We start from the raw sequence: 26,111 nt of genomic DNA, 5'->3' as shown, positions 1-26,111 counted from the left end.
TTCTCAAACTGACCTGCCAATGAGAAGGCAGGGGGGTGCCCAATAAGGTGGGAGAGGACAGGGACAGGGTAGCTGACCCAAACTTGCCAAAGAGGTATTTCATACCATATAACATCATCTTCCATTTGTAACTGGCATGTCAGCTGGGGGCCTCATGCAGCATTGATTTTGGGTGATGAGAAATTGTGCTGTTCATCACTTGTTTTGTGGAAATTATTTTTTCCCTTTTTTTTCTTTTAATTTAATTTGTTTGTGCTCTTAAGCTGCCTTTATCTCGACCCACAAGTTTTCTCACTTTGTCTCTTCTGATCCTTTCCCCCATCCCACCAGGGTGGGAGTGAGTGAGCAGCTGTGTGAGGTTTAGCTGTCAGCTGGGGTAAAACCACCACAAGCACACAGAAACTGCACTTGCATTCAACCCACAATTGAACTGAGACTCACCAGTGGCTGAACCCCTCCTTGTTCAACAGAAGCCCACAAACACTAGGGGCTCTTAGCAGCCCAACAGACAGACAGCATTATGCCTTACCATGGCTGGCAGAAAACTTTCCAATTTCCATCTTCCCTTCTGTCTCCAGAACTCTCTCAGCTGGGGACAGATTAGTTATGAGTGAGTGAGTTACAGCTCCCTTTACCTGTTTCTGGTGTATGGCAAGCTGCTTCCCGTTCAGGTCAAGCTCTTCCTACTCCCAAGAGCTGCTGTCAACACTGCTGCACCACGCATGCAGTTGGTGTGTGGTGGGACTGGGAGGGGAAAAAAAAGAAGGCTGTTGCTCTTCTGATAATTTTGTATCATTAATTAAACAAAACCATGGAATACAGAACTCAGAAAGTAAGATTTACTTTTTTTAAGGTTTGAGAGTGCTCTGCTGTCTTGGCTGATCCTGTGGCAAGTCTGCCCATGTTCACTATGAAAAGAAAAAGTATTGACGTATGCTGATTACTACTGCAGGGAGATTGTCCAGACCTCATTTTAATGGTCTCAATTTCAATCACAGATGCATCCCGATAAGAGGGAATCAGAACCCAGTGCTCACATCTTTAAGACTTCCTACCAGTACATCAGAACATCAGGGTGGAAATACATAGAGATTCTTCACTGTGCCAACTGTAGAGGTGCAGGTTCTCAAAACAAACTTAGCAATGTAAATTCAACCTTTCAGATACAACACCCTCCTCCGAAGCCTTATAAAAATACCAGTGAAACATAGAGCCATTTTACAAAACAATTATCTTTATAGAAAGGTATTTTAGTGGTATGCGCTGAGGTAAATAATAAAACAGACCCAACAGAGGGCATGACCAGTGTTATGGAGAACTCCGGGTGGAATTTGGCCAAAAGCCTGTTTTATAAAAGCTAATATTTACCTACCAGTTATGATCTCTGGTAAGGTGCTTATTGCTGCAATACTTCAAAATTATTCTTCCGTTTACAAATTGAAAAATATACGAAATTAGATCTGTATGAATGTTAGGTATTAGCTGTCACAAATTTTAAAAGGCATTGTACCAAGTTTTCTTAAGTGTTTACTAACCAATTTGATTGTAGCAGGTAAATAAACTACAGCATACATTTTACCTGACACCATGCATCAAAATCACCATAAAAACTAAGTTTATCGAAGTCCAACTCCACAAGGAAAACATGAAAAAGTGCAAATTATGTACCCAGTATTTCTGTCACAGCTGTTTTTTCTTAATATGGCATGAAAAAGGTTTACAGCATATATTAAGAAAATTCTTACAAGTGTTCACCTCAATGCTTATATATACAACATTTTGCTCAAAGTGCTCACTATATGAAAAGAACCAATTGGATAAAAATATTTAAACAGTGCTTTCTGAACGTTCAGGAAAAAATCCATATAATACATCAGTCCCGTTCGCTTTCCTCTTCACTCAGTGCAATGAGATGCTGAAGTCACATCAACTTCACGCCAGGCTTTGCTTGCCACGGTGCCAGAAACCCTCCGTGTTACAGTGGCATTCTTGGTGTCCCATTGGGAGTGGGTCTCTTGTTTTTTTGCATGTGGCTTTGATGTTTTCTAGATCTTACCACTTTCATTCTTACTTCAAATACTTCTTGTATGGCTTTTCGGAAACAATGGAAATTGTAGTCTATTAATCCTACAGGAACAGAAATGTTCTCCACATTAATAAAGACATCTATAAAAATTAGGTAATGAAAAAATTACTCAAGAGTTTACATTTAGGCAAACACTCTACTGTCTCATAATCAGTGATTGTTCCAGGCATTTTTTTCTGTGCTATACAAATAATTCAGTGACCGTTAGAGATTCACACTCTGTCTCGTATTTAATATACTTCTTAAGTCTTAAGAGAAAACAAATAGAAGTTCATTGGCAGATAACAAAGCTTCAACTTAATAAAGCAGCTTTGCAGAAATGCTCAATATACTACAAGAAAAATTAAAATCCTTCATAAAATATGGTGCAATTTTGTAAATTTTCTTTACAGAATAACTGTGATAAAAATAAGTAGCACCTAGTATTCAAAAAGTTTTCATTTTTCCAACAATGCATATGGTTTGAAATGGATATTTGATAGAAATATTGCCAAGTAACAGACAGCTACATTTCATCTTACATTGTAAATAAAAATAGCACAATAAACATGCTGTTAGATTACATACATACGTAACAGGCAGATAATTGTGCCATGTGAGTGGGCTGAATGTGTTCCCACAGAAAAGCTGTAAAGTCATACTGGCAGTCTTTGGAAGATGTACTGGGTGCTACAACTGTGTAATACTGCCATACAATTTTAGAATTTTGATACTGAGCTTAGGACTTCATTTAAGGTTAATACCATAAGCTTTCTTAACTCAAATGCTGCAATGTTTAGCACTTCAAATTCCCTTACAGGAGATGACATGTAATTTAGGTATTTTAAATCCACCGTGTTACACTTTGATTTTACTCCAGGAACTGTTTTCCCTCTCCCTGAAGTTCAGACAAAATATTAAGTGGAAATCACTCTCCATGAAAGGCTAATCTGCATTATAATACCAAAACTGGCTACAGCACAAAGTGTGCCAAACTGAGCAGACACAACAACCTGACACAGCTTTGGACAAACCCTGAAGGGTGTTATTCAACAGGGTGTCTTTTCTTAGTAGGTATGTCAAAGGAACACTACTTGCAGTAAAAAAAAGATGACCACATCTAACAGTCATAGATAATAAAGGCAGTATGGGTATTAAAGAGAATTTCAACTATTTGTTCTATAAAAAGCTAAACAGCCTGTTGAACAGCCCAGGAGACATGGGATAAGTACTGCACTCACAAACACACCAACACTGGTGGATTACTATCACAAGATGGGGACGCAAGCCCAGAAGATGGCTCATTCTACCAGGGATCATGTCTGGTCTCAGGACCTTTCACTACGACCAGTACCTCAGTGAAAATCATGCCAGCAAGCAGAGTGATCATGAATCATAGAATGGCATGGGTTGGAAGGGACCCCAGAGATCATAGAGCTCCAACCCCCCTGCCACAGGTAGGGACACCAACCTCCAGGCCTGGAGCTACACAAGGTTGCCCAGGGCCCCATCCAACCTGGTCTTGAACACTTCTAGGGATGGGGCATCCACCCCCTCTCTGGGCAGCCTATTCCAGCACCTCATCACTCTCTCTGGAAAAAACTTCCCCCTAATATCTAATCTAAACCTTCCTTCCTTTAGTTTTAATCCATTCCCCCTTGTCCTGCCATTGTCTACCCTTTTAAAAAGTTGATTCCCCTCCTGTTTGTATGTTACCTTCAGGTACTGGAAGGCTGTAATGAGGTGCCCCCACAGCCTTCTCTTCTCCAGGCTGAACAAGCCCAGCTCCCCCAGCCTCTCTTCGTAGGGGAGCTGCTCCAGCCCTCTGATCATCTTTGTGGCTCCTCTGAACCCTCTCCAACAGTTCCACATCTTTCTTGTATTGGGGGCCCCAGACCTGGACACAGGACTCCAGATGGGGCCTCACAAGGGCAGAGTAGAGAGGGACAATCCCCTCCCCGTCCTTGCAGGCCACCCCTCTTCTGATGGAGCCCAGGATACCATTGGCCTTGCGAGCTGCAAGAGCACACTGCTGGCTCATGTTAAGTTTCTCATCTACCAGAATCCCCAAGTCCTTCTCAGCAGGGCTACTCTCCAGGAGCTCTTCTCCCAGTCTGTATCTGTGTCTGGGATTCTTCCGGCCCTGACACTTGGCAGTGTTGAACCTCATTAGGTTCACCCAGGTCCATCTTTCTGGCCTGTCAAGATCCCTCTGGATGGCTTCCTTTCCTTCTAGGGTGTCGACCACACCACTCAGCTTGGTATCATCTGCAAACTTGCTGCGAACTAAGCTTTCAGTATTGACCATGACCAGCGCCAGAGAGATAACCAACAAACTTTATGCACCTAAACTGCCAAATATGAAAGCAATCTAGTTCCCAAAGATGAAGCTTTTTAAAGGCCGCATCTTTTTTTCAGAGATGAGGAAAGCAAGACCATATTTCTTTCTATCAGGCAGTTTCAATAATTTTCCCTTGGTTATGGCACACAAGCTGTTCCAAACGCGTATGCTGGTGCTGGCAGGTACAAGTCAACGTTAGCCAAGAGAAACTGCCACATTCTACTGCTGCAGATGGGAACTTTACTGCATTGGATGTAAACTTTCATATGCTTTCATATCACAACGTTGTCAAACACATTTATGATTTCATCTTATCTTAATGCCAGCACAAATACCTCATGCCTTTAAAGATGTTATGTAAGCTCTACACTTACCTTGACTATTTGGGATACAGCTAGAGACTGTTATCAGCTAATAACAAGCACAGTTATTCATTAATTTGCTAATATAAGGGAAAAGTAACACAATAGTAGGAAAGGGAAAAATACCTTTTCTCTCAAAGCTTTCTTCTCTGACAAAACAAACAAGAGCAAGGAATTTTGTCACTTCTTTCAAATAAAGGACAGTTGTATTGTTCAGTTTTATGATTGCCATTGATTCTTTATCATAAGGAGTTCCAGTGCCATCATCTTTAAGCCTAAAGGGCAATATTCAAACAAACACACAAGATAAGTCACCAGATAATGTAATAGCAGTACCCCCACATTTCTTCTTTCACCAGATAATTTCAAACTTCATGAACCATTCATTTTAATCTTTTGGGAGGCTGCTCTTCAAGCCACACACTATATAAACTAAAAACACCTAGACATTAAGTCATTTATCCAATCACATACCAAATCTTAGACTTGGGGCTAGAAATCAGGTAATTGGATGGACAAGTACATGAGCTGCAGACGTATTTTCTATTAGTTGCCAACCATTTACCGCAAGGTAGTCTTTCTTCCTTTAATCAACACCCTACTGCATGACTTTATCTAAAACACGTGAACCAGTAAGTCTGTACTGGTAATTCCAAGTCTAGTAACCTTGCTTGTGCAGTGGCAGCTGATAGTTTAAGCCATCATGAGACTTTCCTCATGATGTTGGCTTTTGCAACACCACATCATGAAAAGGCATTTCTCCTTCACAAATGATGTGCTATGATGATCACTGTGTTAGTTTTGTACCTTGTAATTTCACCCTCATTCCTCAATGTACACACAGACCTTGCTAAATGGGTAATTACTACAAACCTCCCAGAACAACTAGTATCAGTAGTATATTAAGGTGGCAAGTTCCACTGGTGCTCCAGGAACAGAGGGCAAGAAATTAATTGTAATGCCAGCATGGCAAGTAAATTTGTGGTGATAAATGCTAAATGATTACACAGAGACTGTGGCAGAGACATTTTGTGAATAGAGAACCCACAAGTGGCGTTGTGCACATAATAATTAAATGCAGTCTTTTGAACTACATAGCATCTTTCTCTCTATAAAAAAGGCTACAGAATCAGCATCCTCTACTGTACACCTCTGCCAAGCACAAGTTCTTGTACAATTAGTGAAGGGACCAATTCCAAAATCTGAAATGTACAGTAGAACATACACATTTTAGAAAGGTATTCAATGATTTGTTATTCTTTTGAAGTTCTAATGCTTAGTGCACATCTGCACTAGGACTCTCCCTCATACATTCTCCAAGAGTGCAAGGAGTCTGTCCCTGGGTACGAATGCAAGGCTATCAAAGACTCCAAAGCATGCTGCACTTTGGCCTCCAAGTGTATGCATCCTAATGCACTAATTCTTAATGTGCCCCTGCCTTTCCCAGGAATAGCTGGCATTGTATCTGGCCAAGGGCCAAGCCATTTAAAACAAAACTTGAAAGGATATGTACATGCTACCCCGGAAGATATCTGGTTGCTAATGTGTAAGGAGAGGAAACTGGAAAAAAAAATCCCCTAAAAAACTCCAAACCCCATGGAGGTCATGTCAGGAAAAGAGGACAGAGCACCAAAGCACAAGTGAGGCAGCTCCCTGAGGCCAGCAGAGGCCACCAGCTAATAAAATAAACAGAAATATGGTCCCACTTTTTTTTTTTTTTTCCTTTTAAATGGGAGGCATCCTTCTGTTGGATGTGTCCCTGGGGAACGAAAAGATAATGTTCCCTTTTATTGTAGGTTGGTTACTTCCCATTCCTTCCTCAAAAAATAATTATTAGCAAAGAAGGAGGAAGGTGTTCACAAAAGAGGCTGGGTGGAGAACAGTGCTTGTTGCTGGCAGGGGATCTGCACCTCAGAGGTCTGCTGTTTCCCCTTTCTTCCCATTCTGACAAATAACTATCATGACAAATTATATGACAAATAATTTATAATTCTGGCAAGTTATACATTCTCATTGCCATTTATACCCACGTCATTCTAATTTTGAGGCCATTCCAATTCTGGTACACCGTTTTATGAAAAACATTAACAATTTACTTACCCATATATACAAGAAATGTCAATGACAACATCTATCATATCACAGCAGAGCTCATAAGTTTGCATATCCACTGGAGTGCTGTCTGTTGCAATATAGATCTTACTGACGACATCAAATAAAAATGCTTTTTCAATCCCAGAATTCTATTTAAGAAAAGAAAAATACAATGAAAGCCATGTCTTAAATTAATACCAAGATTTTTTTGTTCCCCTACTTGCCTATTACACAAAAAGTTAGGCTTAAGAAGTGGCTGTTAAACTGCAATCAAGCTCATTTTGAAAGAGCTGTACATACAGCACTGCTGGCATTTATTGCAATCCATGATGCTCACTGACCTTCCAGCGGTTTCTGCCTCTGAGCAGACACAACACCAAATTACACTTCCAAACTTGCCCTCTCTGGAAAACATCTGGAGAGATTACATATATTTTCAGAGGAATATGCATGGGAAATAAAAAGAAAAAAAAATCTTCCAAGATCAAGCTTCTGGGGTTTTGACTGTAAGAAGGGACATAAAAAGAGACCCGTAATGTAAAGTTATTCTAGCTAGACATACAAGAAGGTAGAAAAAATGGATGGACAAAGATGAAACTAATTTCTCAAGGAAATTGAGACATTCTCTCGTTGGGGTCTGTAGCTGTCTCACTGCCTGGTTCCTTAGAACATCTTTTCGGATCATAGGAAAAAAACCCCAGTATTTTGAGGGAGTTCTTTCAGTTTTCATGTAGCATTGGTGGTTAAAGCCATGTTTATAATGCTAAGGCTTGCTAATGCGATGACAGCTACATTCCTGTCATCCTGCCAAGCTGATTAAGACTCCCTCCATACTGGAGATGTATCATATTTGCAGCTCTCAGAAGCTAGCCAGGAATTCTAGCATATACTCTTTGCCATAAGCCTCTGCTTCCTGGGGAAAAAAAAATAATTTAAAAAATGTACTGTTTAACTGAAAACAGCAGCTTTGCTTGCTGATATCAAGGGACTGCACCTAGGCAGTTGTCCCAGCAGGAACGCAAAGGGCAATTTCCCAGAACTGATAAAGTTCAAGCTATAAAATACGCTCCAGAATCTACCTATACAGGAAGAGAAGCAACTTTGCTCTATTAAACCGGATTTTCTCCATATATGGACTTCCCTTTTTAATATGGTTTGGAACTGCTGCCACAGCTGTTTTGTAACTACCAAAACCCACACTGCAAACCCCTAACAACTTCAGCTTCCTTTGTAGTTACAGAACTTTTCCTTGTTTTCTGTCCCAAGTCAACTATTTAACACATAGTTAAGAGACTAAAGTGACCCTTCCACTTTCCAAATTTCCTGAAATAGGTAGAAAAGCTTCAACCCTAGGTATGCTATTGAGCAACGGCCAGCAATACTTCAGGCATTCTCTTCTTAGGTTTACTTCTTCCACCATCACACACCCCCATAAGGCTGGAAACATGAACCAATAATTACAGAGTACAGAGCTGAATTTCTTGTATTTCATTATGGAAAAGACTCCATGAGTGGGCACATCTCAGTGATTGCTTAATAAAAACAATATACAAAACACTCTGGACACCTTAAGTACATAGGCTGAAGCATACAATGTACAAGGAGAGCCTCCAAGTTTGTTCAGCCTGAAGAAGGTTTGCTGCTACCTACAAATACCTAATGAAAGGGTGCACAGAACACAGAGACAAACCCTTCTCAGAGCTACAGCGTTGAAGGACAAGAGGCAAAAGGCACGAGCTAGAATTGTGACTTGATACAAGAAAAAGGTTTAGCGTAAGAGTGGTGAAGCACTGTGAGCAGGCTGACCTGAGAGGTTGTTGGGTTTCCATCCTCAGAGACACACAGAACTGGTCTGGACCCAACCATGAGCAACCTGCTCTGACTGGCCTGACTCTTGAGCAGGAGCTGACCTTTGAAGGTCCCTTTCAGCCTGCCTGGCTCTATGAGTCTACATTCTTCAAGCATTAAGAACGATATCCATAGTTATTTTGTTTATTCTGGCCACCTGTGATAGTTCTGTAATTTAAATCTTTTTTAAAATAATAATTCTGACAGCACATCACATACTTCAACAGATGCTGTCAAATAAGATTAATGACAAGAGTCACCTGTAAATATCATCTAAATATATTCACTGCCAAAATATATATTTGAAAATGCAAGTCACTTTAGACAAAAGAAGTTGGAACTCAAGTCCTGTAGTGTCATTCATGAAGAGCTGGTTATAAAATTTTGCCTTATGTAAAGTGAGAATTAGTGATAATTTCAGCTGTACAGGTAAGATGCATCTTAAATTATTAAGATGCCAGGGACAATGTAATAACATTTACATAAGATTTAGCAATGAGAAGTGAGTTTTCCACCTCCAGCTGCTGCAGCCTGCCTGTACTTGCAGTGACATCTGTAAAGGTTCTCAACTTGAGAGGTTAGCCACGCCAGCAGTCATGCCTGATCATAAGGGGAGAGCTTGCCATCTTAACTTCAACCACACTCACTTTCAGATGAAATTAGTATGTTGTGGTAGGAACTGCTGAGAAACTGCCAGATTTCCTTCTGTCAAACTTTATGTAGTGACAGAACTCAGCAAAAGGGTAGGATGGACTCCCAGGAGTAGCAGGCACTGAATTGTACCCACATGACTTGATAGATTTGATTTGCCAGGGGTTTTATTACAACTTTAACTGAAAAAGCAAAGTATTTGCCAGAATGTTTGTGATAAAATAGCTCAAGGAAAAAAAAAATACCAGTGCAAACAATATTTACAGGTCATTAAAAAAAATTAAGGAAACAGTGATAAAAAACACTATTCAAAAAGACATTATGTCATTAATGCTTAGCCAGAGAAAATAACAGTAAGAAAGCAACTGTTTCTGTTACTAGAGCAGGAGGGTTCCTCAGCAGAGAAACAAAGGCCTTATGCAACTGAATGAAATGCTGCCATTGATGTCGACAAGAACAGGGTCAGAATAAGCAACTGTCATCTCTGACAGAACCCTACAGTCTGGAAAGAAGATGCAACATGGGCTAGAAGCTTTATCAAGCACTCTGAACAGATGTAAGAGTATTCCATGGCTAATCTGGACCAAGAGAGTCATTGTGACAAATCTTCTGCAATGAATGTAAGAGATTTTATTTTTGATAGGTAAAAACCCAGGAGGTAGTTGAAATATTTCACAACTATATTGGGTTTGATAAGTAGAAGGCAGTTTGCATTCTTTAAATGGAATGGGTTCAGTAAAACTGGTAGCATTACTCAAATTCCTAGGTTATGTAAATGGGCTTATCTTTTTCCTTCTTCAAAGTATGAAGAGTAAGACAGAATTCGGCCTTAAACAGTTGTTTTTCGTAGAACTTGCAGGCTATCACCAGTCAGAGCTACAAATTAATTTTGGACAGTCATTTAAACAGGTCTTGCACCAAACATAAGATTTCAAGTATGAATTTTAATTTTAAATATATTTGAGTTTTCAGGTTAAATTTAAATCATTAAATAAACAAAACTGTACCTTTTTTTTTTTTAACCACAGTAACTCGTTTTGTAACACATCCTTTTTAACAGCCCTCAAAAATCCCCAACAACCCTAAAATGAAAATCCACATTCCCATGTCACATAACTTGATTGCTTGGTAAGGCCACAGTAATTAAAAGCAGATATCCTTCTATATGAAGCTGGTAAGAGCACTAGTCACTTAAGATTTACATGGGTTCTGAATGCCAATTGAACTGTTATTTTATGGTTTACATGCAGCTAAGAATTACATTAAAGAATGTAGAAACAGTAATATCACACTGATGGTTCCTCAAACCTACATGCTAACACACTGTGGCACTATAAAGTTAGGCAAATACCTGATGTGAACTTAAGAGTCTATTTTTGTAATCATCAGCTTTTCATGTTGGAAGTCTTCATGGCATAAATGAAAGCACATCCTCATGAATATTGCTGGCAAAACCCAAACTAGAACACCAATACACCCACACTTCAATATCCCAAACAGGGGCTTCCTGAGGCAAGGCATAACGAAAATCTATGTCAAGGTGTTTTGTCACTAAGCTGCTAAAGTAAAGAGGCACCCACTAACTAATTCTATGCTGGGGAATGATGTTTGGTCTTCCTGTGGCTGCAAGTAGAAGTCATTCCAAGCTGTATTCCAAGCTTCCTGTCTACAGATAGAGGATACTCATCAAGAGAGACAGCAAGCACACTGAGGACGTAGCAATGCAGCTACACCTTGCTACAGGTCACTAACAAACTGGATTTTGCTCCATTTGGAGTTAAGAAGCAGTCTGAGGATGTTTCCCCTACTGACCAGGGGAAACAGCATACTTCCCTCACTTTTCTGAACTTCCCACTCATTTAAAAGAACTGCTCTTCCTTACAAACCATGTCTGATACTCTAGATATTACTAGAGCTGCCTTGTGGGTGTTCCAGACACACAAGTGTCATCAGTCATTCAGGAAGCAGCTTGTGCTTGGTTCATACAGGGTTTTGACAGAAATTCTTTACTAACTCCAAGCAGTGAGAAGACCCTGTACAGAGATCTGACTCACGACAGGAGTGACTAGGGTGACTCTGGCACAAGGAGGCTCTCTCTTTTAAGCCTGTGAGACATATTCAATATCCAATTGCTCCAAAACTCTTGCCAGGACTCCTATATTTTCTTTCTGCCCTAAGTGGAGTTCAAGACTGGATGATGACTGGTATACAGTCGATCCATTTTGGTAGAAACAGATCTTTGTAACAAACTACTCATTACAAAATAGCATAATTTGTTGCTTAATAGTAAAAGAGTAAGTTTTGGAAAGATCATCCTCTAACTCTCCCTTTCAGCAACTCATCCAACTCTTTTCTCTCTCCATTTTCACACCCTACACTGAGAAACTGTGAAGTCTAATTTTATCTCACAGGCTGTTGAATGGTATTAAATAACTTTGTTACTTCAAAATCACAAAAAGGCACAGCTAAGTACCTTGTTTGGAAACTGAAGCTTGACAAATTCATCCTAGATGCAAGGTACAAAATCAGAATACTGTGAGAAGGGGTGCAGTTTCAGAAGCTGCTTTAATCTGACGTACTGGACATCAAAACTGTGAGTTCATCCTTTTCCCAACCAACCCAATGTGTTTGTCTTTGCTCATGGCCACACCTTCCCATCTTTCATCTTGTGCTAAAACAAAAGGATGCTGGACTGCTCTGTGCCCTGTTTTTAACTAAATTTAACAGTGCCTTAGTGTGTGTCATAGCAAGTCCATGAAGAAACGGGCGAATGTCAGAACCAGTACAAAAGAGTGGGAGGAGCCACACAAACAAAAGAGTGGAGGAAGCAGTGAGCTCCACAGAAGTCAACAAGCCACTAGGTATATAAAGCTCTCTGAGTTGCCTTAAGAGTAACTGTAAAAGCTGTGAAAGCTGTGATGGACTCTATGTCTAAAAATGTCAAGACAAGACTTTAAACTTTGATACAAAGTTGAATTAATTCTATGAAACTCTCTGTAAGAGGTCAGACTAGATGATGTTCCTTTAAGAATTTATTTACACAAGGTTATATACTACTTAAACAAATGCATGCTGCATGGACCTTTGCAACATTCAGATTGATATACGAGCAGGAAAGTGATGGCTGCTAACCCACCTTATGGGATTTGGGAAATACTGTGAGTATCTCAGCAGGGCTGCTTAACAAACAGGGAGGCAAAGACATGTTGCATGTGGGTGCATTTCAACTGAGTTTTGACAACTTCTCTGAGAGTTCACATTGCTCATAATTTTTCAGAAGGCAGCAAACAGAGTATCTGAACATGCATGTTGGACACAGGCGCATCTACAGACAAAGTATATAACAAGTACTTACTGAAATAAAGATGTTAAGCAGGTTTTCCAGTGTTGGGAGCTGTGGAATCAGTTTCTGTACCACTTTGCTAAATGCTTCAAATATAGAATGATCATATATGCTTGTCAGATAAAAGCTGGAAAAAAACGTTACCACATTTTCCTTTTAGCCACATACTGTGAACATGATGTACCTTTCATAATATGAGTGAAATATTGTCAAACAGCAAGTGCCTACACTTATGCAATACCCCTTGTGATCAAAAGTCACATGTTAAGATTGAAGCACAGAACTTAATTTCTTTACCAAAAAACCCTGGACACTACAAACTAGACCTCTATGTAGAACTTCGTGATGCAACTCCCACCTTGGTATTCTTACAAAAATGTTTCAAATTGCAGGACAGGAATATTACTGAGTGTATCTGTTGTGATCTACTCTTTGAAAGCTCTGAAGCCATTTATTAGTGCAACGATGCAGTCAAGTTGCTCAGAGCTCTAAAGAGCTGGCATGTTCACGGAGCAGGTCTGTCTCTCTTTTTCACACATTTGCACTTGGCTTTAAGTGCTAAGAAAGACACTACAACTTGATGTCCTCTAGCGCCCAGTCTGCAGAAGCCCACCAGTTTTCATTATTTGCTACAACAACCTGCTTTATCAACAGACATAAGGCAAAGATACAGCACCTGTCTTCCCAAGTGGCTCCGAGCAGGCTGCAGCAGTGAGGACTACTGATGAGGAGGGGACTGTCAGGCAGAGAGGATTCAAAGAAGACAAAAGTGATGCAAGGTACCACATACACCCTACTGGCTGGAGCTCGGGTTGCTGCTGCTGTCTAAGCAACTTATTTCAAGACAACAGCTGCAGGAAAAACTGCTAAGACTCTGGCGTACTGTCATCTGTTTTAAAGGCCATGTCCTCTCCATCTTTCCCTCCAAGACAGCAATCAGAAATAAGATATTTTCTTTGGTTCAGGTCAAATACAATGTCTCTGATTATCCTTTTCCTTCATATATCAAAAGCTTGTTGTCTGCTACTTCAAGAGAACAGCAAATGGTAGCATCAAATAAGCTGCTGTTCTCTTTGGGATTCTCTGCAGAGCAGCTTTTCTCACCTGAGGTGAATCTTCTCCAATCCAGCATCTGCAAGGTCATCATTTGCTCTCTGGTGAATATCTCTTTGTGTTTCAATCTTGTGATCATCAGATAAACCATCCACTTTATGGATAAAGATTTCAAAGTTGATATCTGGATTCACTTTATAGGCTCTGGTCACAGTAAGATGCAGCCGAGCTAATGCTTCCATATAATCATCCTAATGAAGTAAAAAGAAAAGCTACAACTGTAGGAATGTTCTTAAAAATATATATAAAATTTTGTGATACTTATTTTTAGATAATGCTACAGTTCAACAACAGCTTAATTTTTTTTCTATTCCTTGTAAGTAGAAGCCTGAGCTTACATACATCATGTGCACCAATCTCATGCTGTCAGCACTTAGGAGTCCGAGCAAGAACCTTGAGATGTTAAAGCAAATTAGTTAACTTTTGAACATACTGCAGAGAGAGATTAAAAACAACCAAGCAGCTCTTCAAGCTTTCTTTGAATGTGTGTTTGTGACAATTTATTTACTTTGAAAAAAAAAATCTGTGCTTTTCAACCCATTTGTCTATTGCTAAACAAGAAAGTAGCTTAAACCCTCTTTTTTTACCTGAGAATCAATGACAAATATCAGTGCTCCAGTGCCTCTGAAAATCATCTCATAGTCAAACGTAGGGTCAAAGAAGTCAATTTGCCCAGGGAAATCCCATATCTGAAAGTTGACAAAGGAACTGTTGGAAACATCCTCTCTGCAGATCTTGTTTGTGCTCTCCAAGAAGAGAGTCTCATTCGGCGACATTTTGTGAAAGACAACTTTCTGAATAGATGACTTTCCACTTCTTCTCAATCCCATGAGCAGGATTCTTGGCTTAACTTCAGTACTGAAGGGATCATTGAAATCCAAAACTGAATAAAATTACACAAGAAGAAAAGTAATATGCTATGGCAGTGTAATTAGCAATTGTCAGATAACAGGCATTTGACATTTATTTAAACTATATTTTACTTGACTTTATGCAAATGTTCCAAATTTTTAAGATTAGGGAGTAGTGCTACAGGCATTTTAACTTGAATTATTTGTCCCTTAAGCTATACTACCAGAAAACCTACTTCTCATTGTTAAGAACTTCTCACCTGTAAGATAGAGACTGCAGACAGTTTGATCACCCAGTTTGAATGTGAAAAACTCATTATCACTCAAAGACATCCTAAAATACCTGATTTTACTCTAATTAATACTATCCCATATACACTGAAACCCATCTTTAAAAAGAATATAATGTGGTAGCAAATACCCTTATCAACTGGTAGCTGTATCAGAAAGATACAGCTGAAAGAAAGGAGTAACTTTGCATTAGCTACATCCATGTGATCTTCCTAAGGCTACCTGAGGGCTTCCTTTCTTCTAAAATGAGTAAATAGCTAGCTATAAACAGATAAATAAATTCACACATCCCAGGAGCTATAGGAGGAAGACAACTTGACAGGCAAAAATTCTTCTGTGTTGGGACTTACAAGACAGTACTGAGCGCAGGAGGACTCCTTTTCTAAGGTAATAGAATTTCACTTGCTACTGAACAGTTTGTGTTACAATCTGTAAAAGTTTGTTATCTAATAAATAAGATGACAGCATATCCCTTGCCTATCTCCAAAACAAAGACCTGGAAACATAATGATTTCATTATGTTACCTACCCCACTTTGAAGCTGGTGCCACTAAACCAGAACATTTTCTAGAGCTGATGCAGTTATATTAGCATAAAGCTAGTCACAGGAGTAAACTACACTGTTCTGTCTGTAAGGACATGAATATGTAGCTATCCACACCTGTAAGCACACCCACTTCAGTTTCAGGTATCTCTAATTAAAACAGCTGCAGTGGTCTCAGTCGTTGCATTTAGTTGGGCTGTAACTTTGAAGTGTCCAAGGTGGAAACGGTACTGCCTGTGGCAGTGAAACGCTTCCGAACACCACTGTTGATACCCTGTGACATCCTGTCTGCAGCATCAAACACAACCCATGCAAAAAACCCGAGTTGTCAATGCTGAATCTGCAGAGTAAGGCTCACAGAGGTCAGATTTAAAAGACCGATCAGACAACAGGCTAAGCACACCAGCTGTCAGGCAGACCTTCGCCCACCCACTGCAGTACTTAATATTATTCAGAGCACGACATAATTGCATTGCTTTTTATGCTAGGATAAATTCTGAATTGCAGAAAATTGGCAGACATTTATTCATATGCATCCTTCCTGCATACGCTCTGCATGCTTCACACGATCGACTTTACTCCAAACGTAGGGGAATCCAAAACAGGAACCTCAGCAACAACAATTTGAACCTGTCAATTTATTACAGAGCCTTGTGAGCTGAAAACCAGAAAGCTTGAAGGAATCCTTTGATGTGGAACATGTCTTGCAGCTGGGGTGATGATCACAACCATCTTCTACTGTTCCTCAAGCCTCACCCACAACTTTGAGAAACACAAGAGCAGGATGTGCCTGCCAGGAGGGCACAGAACCTTATTCACGTCTGTTTGTGCCTCCCAAATTGTGCCTTCAATAACCCAGAATTAGGGCTTCTCAACTGAAGGTTTGGCAGTGTTTGCATCAAACGTCCCTTGGCACCATCTACTGGCTTGTGAGCAGCTATGCCACTCAGTGTGGGCCGTGTCATCACAATGACTGACTGATGCAGAGTTTTGAAAACTTACTATCAGTGGGATCATATCCATTTTAAATACAGCTGAAAGACCTTGACAGGTATTGCCACTTACTGTATTCCTGGCAATTATCACACATGAAACCCTGCCACACTGGAGCAGTGCACAGATGAAACTCCTTCAAGCAGAACAACTACAGGTAACTCCTTAAGAATCTTCGTCCTCCTAACTCAGCAGTGGCCAAGGTCTGCTGATCCACAGACAACAAATTTAGGAAGTAACAAACTGCAGTAAACACACTGCTCTACTCTTCTTATCAACCTGACCTGTGATAGTACCCTCCTGTGGCTGCAAGAAAGATGTGCCTACAATATTTCATATGTATAGAGGAATAATAAACATTGCTCTAGGACAATTTAATCAGTGTGGATACATCATGCAATTTACATTTTGGACATCAAAAGAGAAATAATTTACTGAAAGCTTTACAAGAACTACTTTGAATACAATACTTCATAAGGGCATATAAAGAACAGTCTTGTTCAGGCTTTGTTGCATGTTTCAGAAATTTTTAAAAAATATTTCCATTTGCTCTGTAGGTGACAGAACTTACAAAGTCTAATTTGCTACGGATTTGCACTGTGTCCCCTTCCTCTTCCCACCACAGTAACACCAACTTCCCCCCTATGTCTTATGACATATCCTCCAAATAACAGAAATGAGACACTGTGACTTAGGTGGAGCTGAACACATGTGAGCTTACTACATCATACCTACACCGGTACATACACACATACACCAGTTTGCTAGCTGTTGCCACCAAGAATGCACACATCTGCTTGCCTGTCCCTCTGAGGACACTTTCATTTGTGTCTCTTCTCTGTGCTAGCTTTTGTCAAACGTGTGGGAACTTAAACATCTCTCAGACATCTGTCATTCAAATTTGGCTGAAGGTGAACAGCAGTTTCAAAAGTTCTGACCCGTGAGGAGACAACCTGAAGACAAGTAACCCAAATAACTTCCTTTTCTTTAAGAAATCGGCTACAAACTCATGTGTATCTGAAAAATGTTTTAAATAACTTGAGGGTTTACACTGCTGTTGTAGTAAATTATTCCAGACCGTTAAGATTTTTATGGACTCTACTACTCACTAGAAATAAATTGCTTTATATTAAAGCCATCTGAAACAATACCATTGCATGTGTGGAGTTACCGATAAGAAGAATGAACAGCAGCTCCTCTGCTAGTAAGACTGTTACTTAGCTTTTGAAATCCTGCCAGTCCAAAGACAGGGAAATGTAAATGACTATCATCCAAACCTGACTAGATAGCATGGCTGCTACAGCACTTTCCTCTGAGAGAGAGTTAGGAGATTACCTTATATGTAAAGGAATTGGATGATGTGCCGCCTGCCCACATTCCTTTGCAGAGTACATGACAACTCCTTCTTTAATTTGCCACAGAAATGCCAGTAGATGGATCATTGTGACTTCCGAGACTAGGTTACTGAGTGAGATCATAATACGCCTAAGAGAGACACTCAACTCTTCTCTATTCTGTAATGTGGAAAGATTATTCTCCTCATTGTGAGATGCAACACATTTCCTGCTTCATTCACTTCCGCAGACAGTAGATGTTATAAAATGCCAGTTTCTAATGGGCATCAGCAGCCAAATATTTCGACTTTTCCAAGCAGCCATAAAGAACAGAAGTCATGCTGGTTTAGGGGCCCTGTCCTTTGAAGTATTCACAAATTAAACTTAACAAACCCAAAAGCACTTTCCTCACAAGGCAGCACTCAACTCCTTACAGAATTTCATAATGGCCGTTGTGTCCTTGCATGTGGTGTAAAATCTGCACGCACTGAAACATGCAGAAGAGCCCAGCTCTGAGGAGTTAGTTGAGGACTGCAGGTAGTAGTCCCGACCCATCTCACCAGGTTGCACAGTACAGCACAGAGACTTTAATACCTTCTTCACACTGTTAGAGACATTCATTGATAACTCAAATAGTTTTTGAAGCCCATCCTGAATTCCTCTCCAATTTCAATTAGTTGTTCAAGCAGGAGACTACCAGTACCTCACAGGCACGTATGATGGGGATGCCATGTTGGAAGATGTATTTGTAGATCTTGCCAGTTTCCAAATATTGAAATAAAACGTTGCAGTTCATCTACTCAAGTGACATCAAACCAAAAGAAATTATTTTGCTGCAAGGCAGCAAACCTCTGAGTTTTAAACCAACAAGGCTAATTTTTTTTCCCCACTAGTAAAATGTTATCTTTAAGCTTTAACCCTTTTTGAGTAAAGAAACTCTCCATTCATGAATCTTCAGGCCTATTGATCCTGTAGCATTTCCTACTGTGACTGTGACATTTGCAGCACTTTGGAGTGCTGTCAAGACAACAGCCTTACAAACCACACACAACGAACATCTCCAATGCTGACAGATGGCCTGAAAGAGTTAACAGAAAAAGCTTATATGCAATCGAGAAGGCTGTTCAGCTATTGTGGGTTCATAAACACTGCAGAAATGCCTGGTGGAAGGAAATTCTTGTGGCTAAAGAAAAGACTCAGAACCAGAAGACCCGGTTCCACCCTGCCGCAAGTGCAGCGCTCTGCAATGATATGTCTTAAAGCTACTCCCTTGGACACTCCGCAGAGGATTTCCCTGCTTCTAAATATTTCTAAATTGTGTATTTAAAAAATATTACTAGGCTTTATGTAAATTAAGTGCTTTATGGTCTCTGAATATGACCCTATGTGTAAAGTAAAAAGATTAAGAAGAGGAGGAGGAGAGGGACAAGAGCCGTGGTTTCAGCATTCAGTCTAGAGACAGGGAAACAGTATGAGGTGAGAGATGACCAATATGAAGTTTTGAAACCTCCTGTATACCTACAAGCACAAATTACGCTTTTACTTTTAAGCCTGGCTTCTCCCTTCACTTTCAACAGTCATACTGCCCCTTCTATTCTTTCTTCATAAAAAATGTAGAGGCTGTGACACTGTGATCCAGGAAGAGAGAGGACAAAAACTGGGAAAGGGAAAGCCCCTTACCCCACAGTCCAGTGTTAAATACACAAAACACAGACCCAAATCCCAATTCCCTCCATTGCAAATGCTCTATGCCTATTCCTCCAGAGAATTCAGAACGAAACAGAAAGCCAGGGCATCTGGACTGTTAAAATGGATCTTTGTTTTAATCTTGTCCCTGCATGGACTGTCTTCTCCTACTATTGAGATCTAAAGGTTTGTTTCTTTTAAGTACAATATTCTGGTGTTACTATAAAGAAGCAATTTTTTTTTTTTTTGCATTCTACCAAAGGTCCTATTGAAAAATATTCAATTAATTCCTCTGAGGACCAAATGTGGATTACTCTCCACAGAAAATGCTAAGTTAGTTTAGCACAAAAGAAATATGCAAAAATATATTCTCTTTGAATCAAAATAAAGGCTTACACTCAAAGCACTGACCTTCTCCCCTCCCCAAAATTGCATTAATCAATGCACTAACTCGCTGACAGCCCATAGGGTTGTGCCTTTAAACATTACGTTTTCTGCGTGCTAATAATCAAAGTATCTTTAAAACATGTGGCCTTTTATTATGCTCTTATAAAAATGCAATTTTGAGATACTGAGAGTTTTCCAAGCTCCTTTGTGAAATACGTCTCAGAAGAATGAGTTCAGGCTCTGAATGAAAGCGACAGGCTCTGAGCTGGCATTGCCTCTTTTTACTGAATGAGGCTGCTTTTCCGGGTAAGCCTGTCTGTCCTTCCCAGCATCACCATCCATACTGACACAGATACGCAGCAAGTAACGTGGATCCTCATATGCAGAGACACACGGACAACAGACATTTCCGAGAGCCTGCCACTGTGGGGACTGACACTCACAGCTGCAGAGCAGCCCTGAACACAGAGCTTCGTGTTGCCACTGCCTTTTATAGCCTGACACCCAACCCCCCCCGCAACATCCTTGGCACACTCAAGTCACATCACCAGGCTGCAGCTGCTAATAACTCACCCCAGACATGGAAAATACTGAAAGATTACCCACCACTTTGGCTACGCTCCTTCTGCCTCTTCCACAGCCGTTCCTGCTACCTGTCAGCTCTGGCCCTGCTCCTGCCAGAGAGCCCCCCTGTCCCTGACCCCAGGGTAGTGCCCATCGAGCCACTCTGTCCTCGTCTCGTCCACTCCCACGGTCACCTCCGCAGCATCCCCGCTCAACCTGGCCTCTGACCACCCAGCCCCGCCGCCAGCGAGGCCTGCCCTCCCTCCGGACGCCTCGTAGCCCCCGCCCCCGCTGCCCCTGGATCCCTGCGTGCCCTGCTCACCATCACCGCGCCCCAAATCCCGCGGGGAGCCTTGCCTCCTCCCTGACCCATATCCGCTGGCAGTCAGGCCCGACTCCCGGCTGCCCAGCCTCATCTCCTCCAGCTGTGGCCCCGGCTGCCCCGCCACCGTTCCTGCCTCACCTCGGCTCCTGCCCCGCCTCACCCACGTCTCCGCGCACACGGGGCCGCCCCTGCCCCTCACCTCGCTCCTCTGCCCCGCCTCACTCGATGCCCGCACTGGTTGCTGGCCGCTATCCCCAAGCCCCCTCCGAGGCCAGTGCCTGCCCAGCCCGGCTCTCCGGGAGCAGCCCCCGCGATGCCGCTCCCCTCCGCCCTCGGTGCCGGTACCGCTGCGGCCGCCGAGGGTGGCACTCACACGCCTCATCGCCGCCGCTCTCCGCGTCCCCGTCCGAAAAGGACTCGGCCCCGTCGGCGTAGCCCGCCAAGCCCACGATCTCCTCTTCGTCTTCTTCCTCCTCGTCTCCCTCCTCCTCCTCCGGCAGCTTCCTCGGCACCTGGCTCATGCCGGCCTCGGTCCCGGCGAGGCTCCGAGGGCCCCTCTGCCTCCGGGCGGCCTCGGGGCGCGCCTGAGCGCAGGGGGGGGGGGCCGAGGTGCCGCGCTGGCGCCGTGCCCCACCGCCGCTCCCCGCCGCCACCGCCGCTCCCCTCCCCCGCACGGCGCTCGGCGGAGCGCGCGGCGCAGCCTGCCGGCGGGGCGCGGAGCGAACGGGAGGGGGAGGCGGCGTGACCCGCGTCACCTGACGCGGCCGGTCACGGGCCGACGGGGCTTCCGCGCCCGCCGCTCGCCCAGGCCCTGGCCCCGCCGCTGGCAGGCGCCGCGGGGAGGCAGAGCCGGGCGGGGCGGTGCGGTGCGGTGCTCACGGGCGGGTTCCGAGGCCTGCCGGGCGCCGCCGCCTCCCACCCCGGCCCTGTTGCCCCGTGGTGCCCCTTCGCGGGCTTAGAGACACCGTGGGACCGGTGCACGCACCAGGCATGCGGGGGGCCGGGTGGGCGAGCAGAGCAGCAGCCAGCCCAGCGCACCAAAATGACTGCCGGCCTTCTCGTTACCCGCTCAGCGGGGGGGGCAAAGGCAGCCAAGTCCGGCAGCCTCACCCTGCACGGAGAGCGTGGGGCTCGGGCAGGGCTCGGTTCTGCTCTGCTCAGCTCCCACAACCACTGTGCCCGCCGGGGGTGCTGCCAGCGGCCTGCCCAGTGCTCCTTCCATGCTGATCATGCCGGTGTATGGCCAGGCCCAGCCTGTTAAGCCGGGTGCTGCTAATGGGTAGTAAGATATTTGCAGTGGGGCTGTGAGAGATTGTTCTAGAAATAATACTATAGGTTAATAAATGAGGCTAGAGAAGACCATAGTAGTGAACTTCCCTTGGAAGAGGATGGGATTTTGAAGGCTGTGAGAGACTGAGGTGTACTGTGCTGCCTGCCGTTGCTTCCCTCAGACCTGCACTGTGAAGACAGACCTTCTGCCCCTCAGCAGGCCCCTTCACTGGAGTTTCTAGCGCTGCTTGTGTTGTCCTGTAGCAGTCTGAAGTGCTGGAGCGTGTGTGTTGGCCCCTGGCTGTCATCCCATGCTGCCCGCTGTGGTGGTTGCAGCTGAGCTCCCAATTTTCCAGCAGCACATTTTGTCTTCCTGCTTCTTCCTGTCCCGCTCTCCCTCCTTGCCCAATCTAATGGTTGGGCTTATGTTTGGAGTCTCCATGTGTTTCTCACACCTGCTTGTTTTCCTACCTCTATGATGCATAACAGTCTGCTCATCACCAGGCTGCACTAACCCATTAAAGATAATGGAGGACCACTTTTGTCCTGGGGAGGCGGGGGGAGAAGAGACCCCTCTCTCATGTTCCACATCATGAAAAATCTAACAATATGTGAATTTATTGAAATGCCTTTATTCTCAGTTTATAAACTTATCTGGAAGTTTTGAACAGATTAACACTGTACCAAATGATAATGGGAAACGTTTAAAAATGAAAACTCTTACAATTAGGAATCGGGAGTTGAGTTTGGGGCAGGCATTTTTACCTGTCATGTTTGTAAGCATTGTGTCTTGGCAGGCCCTGGGAGGCCTTAATCTGCTGAAAACTCCTGATAAAGAGGAGAGTTTCCAGGCCTGTAATGAAGGACCATCTATCCCACTCGCATGCTGACCACATCTGCATAGAAAGGGCTATTTGGTTTCAAGGCCAGCTATGGGAAGTGGGTCTTCCCAGACATCTGACTGTATTAGGGTTTCTTTTATACAAAGAGCTATGAAGCACTGCCAGTGAGAAAGAATCATTTGGAGATATTAAAATACTAAATCAGGGTGTAGAAGCTCAGGAATTACAGGACTGGTTACAATGCAACTCTTCCCACAACACTGATGTCAGTCACCTGCTGCTTGACCCCAGCTTCGAGTTTGAAGCCACAGAGACTCCAGGCCCATTGCCAGATAGGTTTCCTGCCAACCCCTAGCACTTCTGCCAGCCCCTGGGCAATATAATCTATCATGGACTCTACATAAACTTCAGGATTTGTTCCTCCTCTGTCCCTTTGCCACCAAGTTGTTCCCTTTCCACCTGGCCTTTTTCCTTTTTCTTTTGTCAGGTCATTTGACTTTGAACCCTATTGCACATAATGAAACAGTACCCACCCTTCAGTCACAGGACTTGTAGTAAGGGCAGTCAGACACAGGGTTGAATCTGAACATATGACATGAACAGTATCAGATGTGACTGGCCTTCGCCAGCAGAGAGCTGCAGTTCATAGACGTGGCCTACTTCAGACAACTGAGGGAATCCCTCATGAATTTCTCCTCCCAACTGAAAAAAAAATCTAGAATATAAAATTGGCTGTCTGGATTAAAAAAGGTTAACAATAATTAATGACAGAGAACAGCCCCACTGACATCCACACAATCAAGGGACCCCATCTGCATGAGGCTTGCAGGATTGTGACGGTGTCTCATCCTACTTCTGTTAAAGGTAGAAAACTCCCATTAAATAGGCTGGCAGCAGATCAGTGGCCAGAAAGCCTATTTCTGCAATGGGTTAACATCTTACTTCTCAATTATAATGCTAAAACATAGCCAAAGTAGTCCTGCAAACATTTACATACATAGAACTTTTTTAACATATAGCTTAACTGTCACTCACACAAATACTTCCATTCCTGTATCAGAATTTTACACAATATTAAGTAAAATAAAATCCCCATGAATTAAGGCTATCCTGAATATGGAAACAAGCAAACAAAATTATAGGGTGAGGAATCACAACATATTTGTATTTATTTTAGCAATTGCATTCTGATTTCATTTATACTTCAGGCTAGTGCTGGAGTTCTGACAAAGTTGCAAAGCTTTGCTGAGATGGGAGAGGCGTCAGGACACAAAATTCAGTCAGTAAATCTTCCCTGCTGAAGACCAAGGGTTTTGATGTGAACCCAGGGTGTGACTATTGCTACAGAAGGATGAATGCCATAGTAATTGTTTGGCAAAAAAACACATAAGTAGAATATCTACAGAAACATTAAAAAGAATATATTGATCCCATAACTAGATAGTGGTTGCGATACTTCAACGTTGAGTTCATTTAGGGCATCATCCTGAGAATGCCTGCGAGCTCCAGAGGAGCAGCCTTTGAAAGCGATGTGCCAGCAGGATCAGGCATTGTATGGGGAGCAGCTGCTTGCCTTCTCCCCGCTCCTCCTTTTATCCTTTTACTCAGCCTACTCACACAAAACGCTGTCTTGTGCCGGTGCCTACAGATGGTCCCGTCTAACTTGCCATCCCTATCGGTCTGTGAAGTTCCAATGTACACACGCGATCGCCCACGCACACGCATCGTTCCAGGGAGCCGAAGGTCCCGGGGATGTTGGGTGGCTGGAGGGGTGGGTGAGGCGGTGGGCAGGCACAGCCAGCTTTCAAGCCAGCCCTCTCTGACCTTCAGCCCAGACTTCACAGCCCGCTGGCTTGCTCTCTGCTCCCTGAAATTGGTTTTGTAGCACTTCTGCTCCTACACAAATTATTACGAGCCGCCACAACTCGCACAGGAGGTTCGGTTCAGGGGAGCGCCCAGCTCCCCAGGAGCCTCGCTCCGGCCAGACCCGGCGCTCCGGCCCGGTGGCGGGTAACTTCGCCCCTCTTCAAGGCCACGCTGGTGATCAAGCCCTGGCTTCCTCGCCTGCCCTTGGCTCCGCTTCCCGCGCCGGTGCCAGGTAGGGGCGCCGCGGCCATACGCCTCCAGGCCCCACCTTCCCCGTTTCCTGGGTGGGGAATGGCTCGTTAGGGCTGCGGGGGCGTGGGTAGGGCCCCGGGCAGGGCCGCGGGTGGCCCGTTCTGTCACGACCTCACGCCGTTGAGGAGGCGGCCTGGGTCGGCGGGGCGCTGCCCGCCCGCCGCGGCCGCTGGGTGTCGCCCTCGCCGCGGGCACGGCGGCGGCACCTCCGGGGTAGCCCAGCTCGGCAGCGGAGGCGCCGTTGGCGGTGGTAGGGCTGGCTGCGCCCGGCCCCGCGCCCGACGGGGAGTCTGTGCCGTGGGAGGGGGGCAGCGCAGGTGAGCGGAGCTCCGCCGGCACGCGTGGGTCCCCGGGGACACGCCCGTACCTACCCGCTCCCGCCGGGGTTACGTGTGGCTGTGATGGCGGAGCGGCGGGAGGGGAAGCGCGTCGTGGCGGGATGGGGCCGGGGCAGGGCCGGGGGCGCTTGTGGCGGGGGGCGAACAGGTAGTCGGGGAGGCGGCGGGGCTGCGGCCCTGCGAAATGAGCACTCGGTGCCCGCGTAATTAAAGTGTTTCCTTGTTACGGCCCCGGAGTAGGGTCCGAGGAGGGGCATATACCCCTTCGCCTCCCACCTTCACGCTCACGCGAACCCCCCGGGCTGCCGCATCGAGCCGGGAGCCTGGATCTACGGTAGCGGGTTAATTGCAGGTTTAAGGGTGTCAAAGAGAGAAGCCTTAACGCTCTCGTTCCAACTTTTCAGGCCGCGTCTGATGAGAGATGGAAATCTGGCTCCAAGTCATCTTTCCTGTTGTTGACATCACCTGAAAACTCCGCTGGAAATATTTCCTCTAGTTTACTGCAAACAGCAGCTTCCCTCAGGGCTCGGCACCTCGTGAGTACACGCCGGCTGCGGGTACAGCTCTCCGATCTTCAGAATCCAAGGCTACCGCGGGTATTTGCTCCACAGCGTTCATCTTATGGCAAGCAGTAGTAAGGGGGTTATGCGCTGGGGTGTCGTGTGTGTTGCAGCACAGGCTGTAGGCAGTGCTTGAGTTTTTTTGAAAAGCATAACCAGTGTCATTGGGTTTTCTGTAATTATGTGTGATCG

At 44.0% G+C, this 26,111-nt stretch overlaps 1 protein-coding gene across 1 annotated transcript; it reads right to left on the bottom strand.

The window, feature by feature from the left end:
- Positions 1–825: 825 nt before the first annotated feature.
- Positions 826–21,362, bottom strand: RRAGD (Ras related GTP binding D). The gene is made up of 7 exons (XM_084261655.1): positions 21,166–21,362; positions 14,405–14,700; positions 13,809–14,008; positions 12,717–12,831; positions 6,869–7,011; positions 4,895–5,043; positions 826–2,127 (listed from the first exon to the last, which is right to left on the bottom strand). Exons 1-7 carry the CDS (start codon positions 21,311–21,313, stop codon positions 1,976–1,978), a joined length of 1,203 nt encoding a protein of 400 aa, XP_084117781.1. The 5' UTR covers positions 21,314–21,362; the 3' UTR covers positions 826–1,975.
- Positions 21,363–26,111: the final 4,749 nt, after the last annotated feature.

This window comes from Gallinula chloropus (genome assembly GCF_964237585.1).
Source record: "Gallinula chloropus genome assembly, chromosome: 3".
NCBI lineage: Eukaryota > Metazoa > Chordata > Aves > Gruiformes > Rallidae > Gallinula > Gallinula chloropus.
The sequence above is the reverse complement of the archived record's forward strand: the minus strand, read 5'-3'. Positions and strand labels throughout refer to the sequence as shown.

Excerpts from the sequence above, each read along its gene's own strand:
- RRAGD (XM_084261655.1), bottom strand. The coding sequence starts at position 21,313 with ATGAGCCAGGTGCCGAGGAAGCTGCCGGAGGAGGAGGAGGGAGACGAG. Across the intron at positions 14,701-21,165 it reads GAGCGGCGGCGATGAGGCGT|TTTTGGATTTCAATGATCCC; the intron begins GTGAGTGCCACC and ends AATTTTATTCAG. Across the intron at positions 5,044-6,868 it reads GACATTTCTTGTATATATGG|GCTTAAAGATGATGGCACTG; the intron begins GTAAGTAAATTG and ends ATTGCCCTTTAG.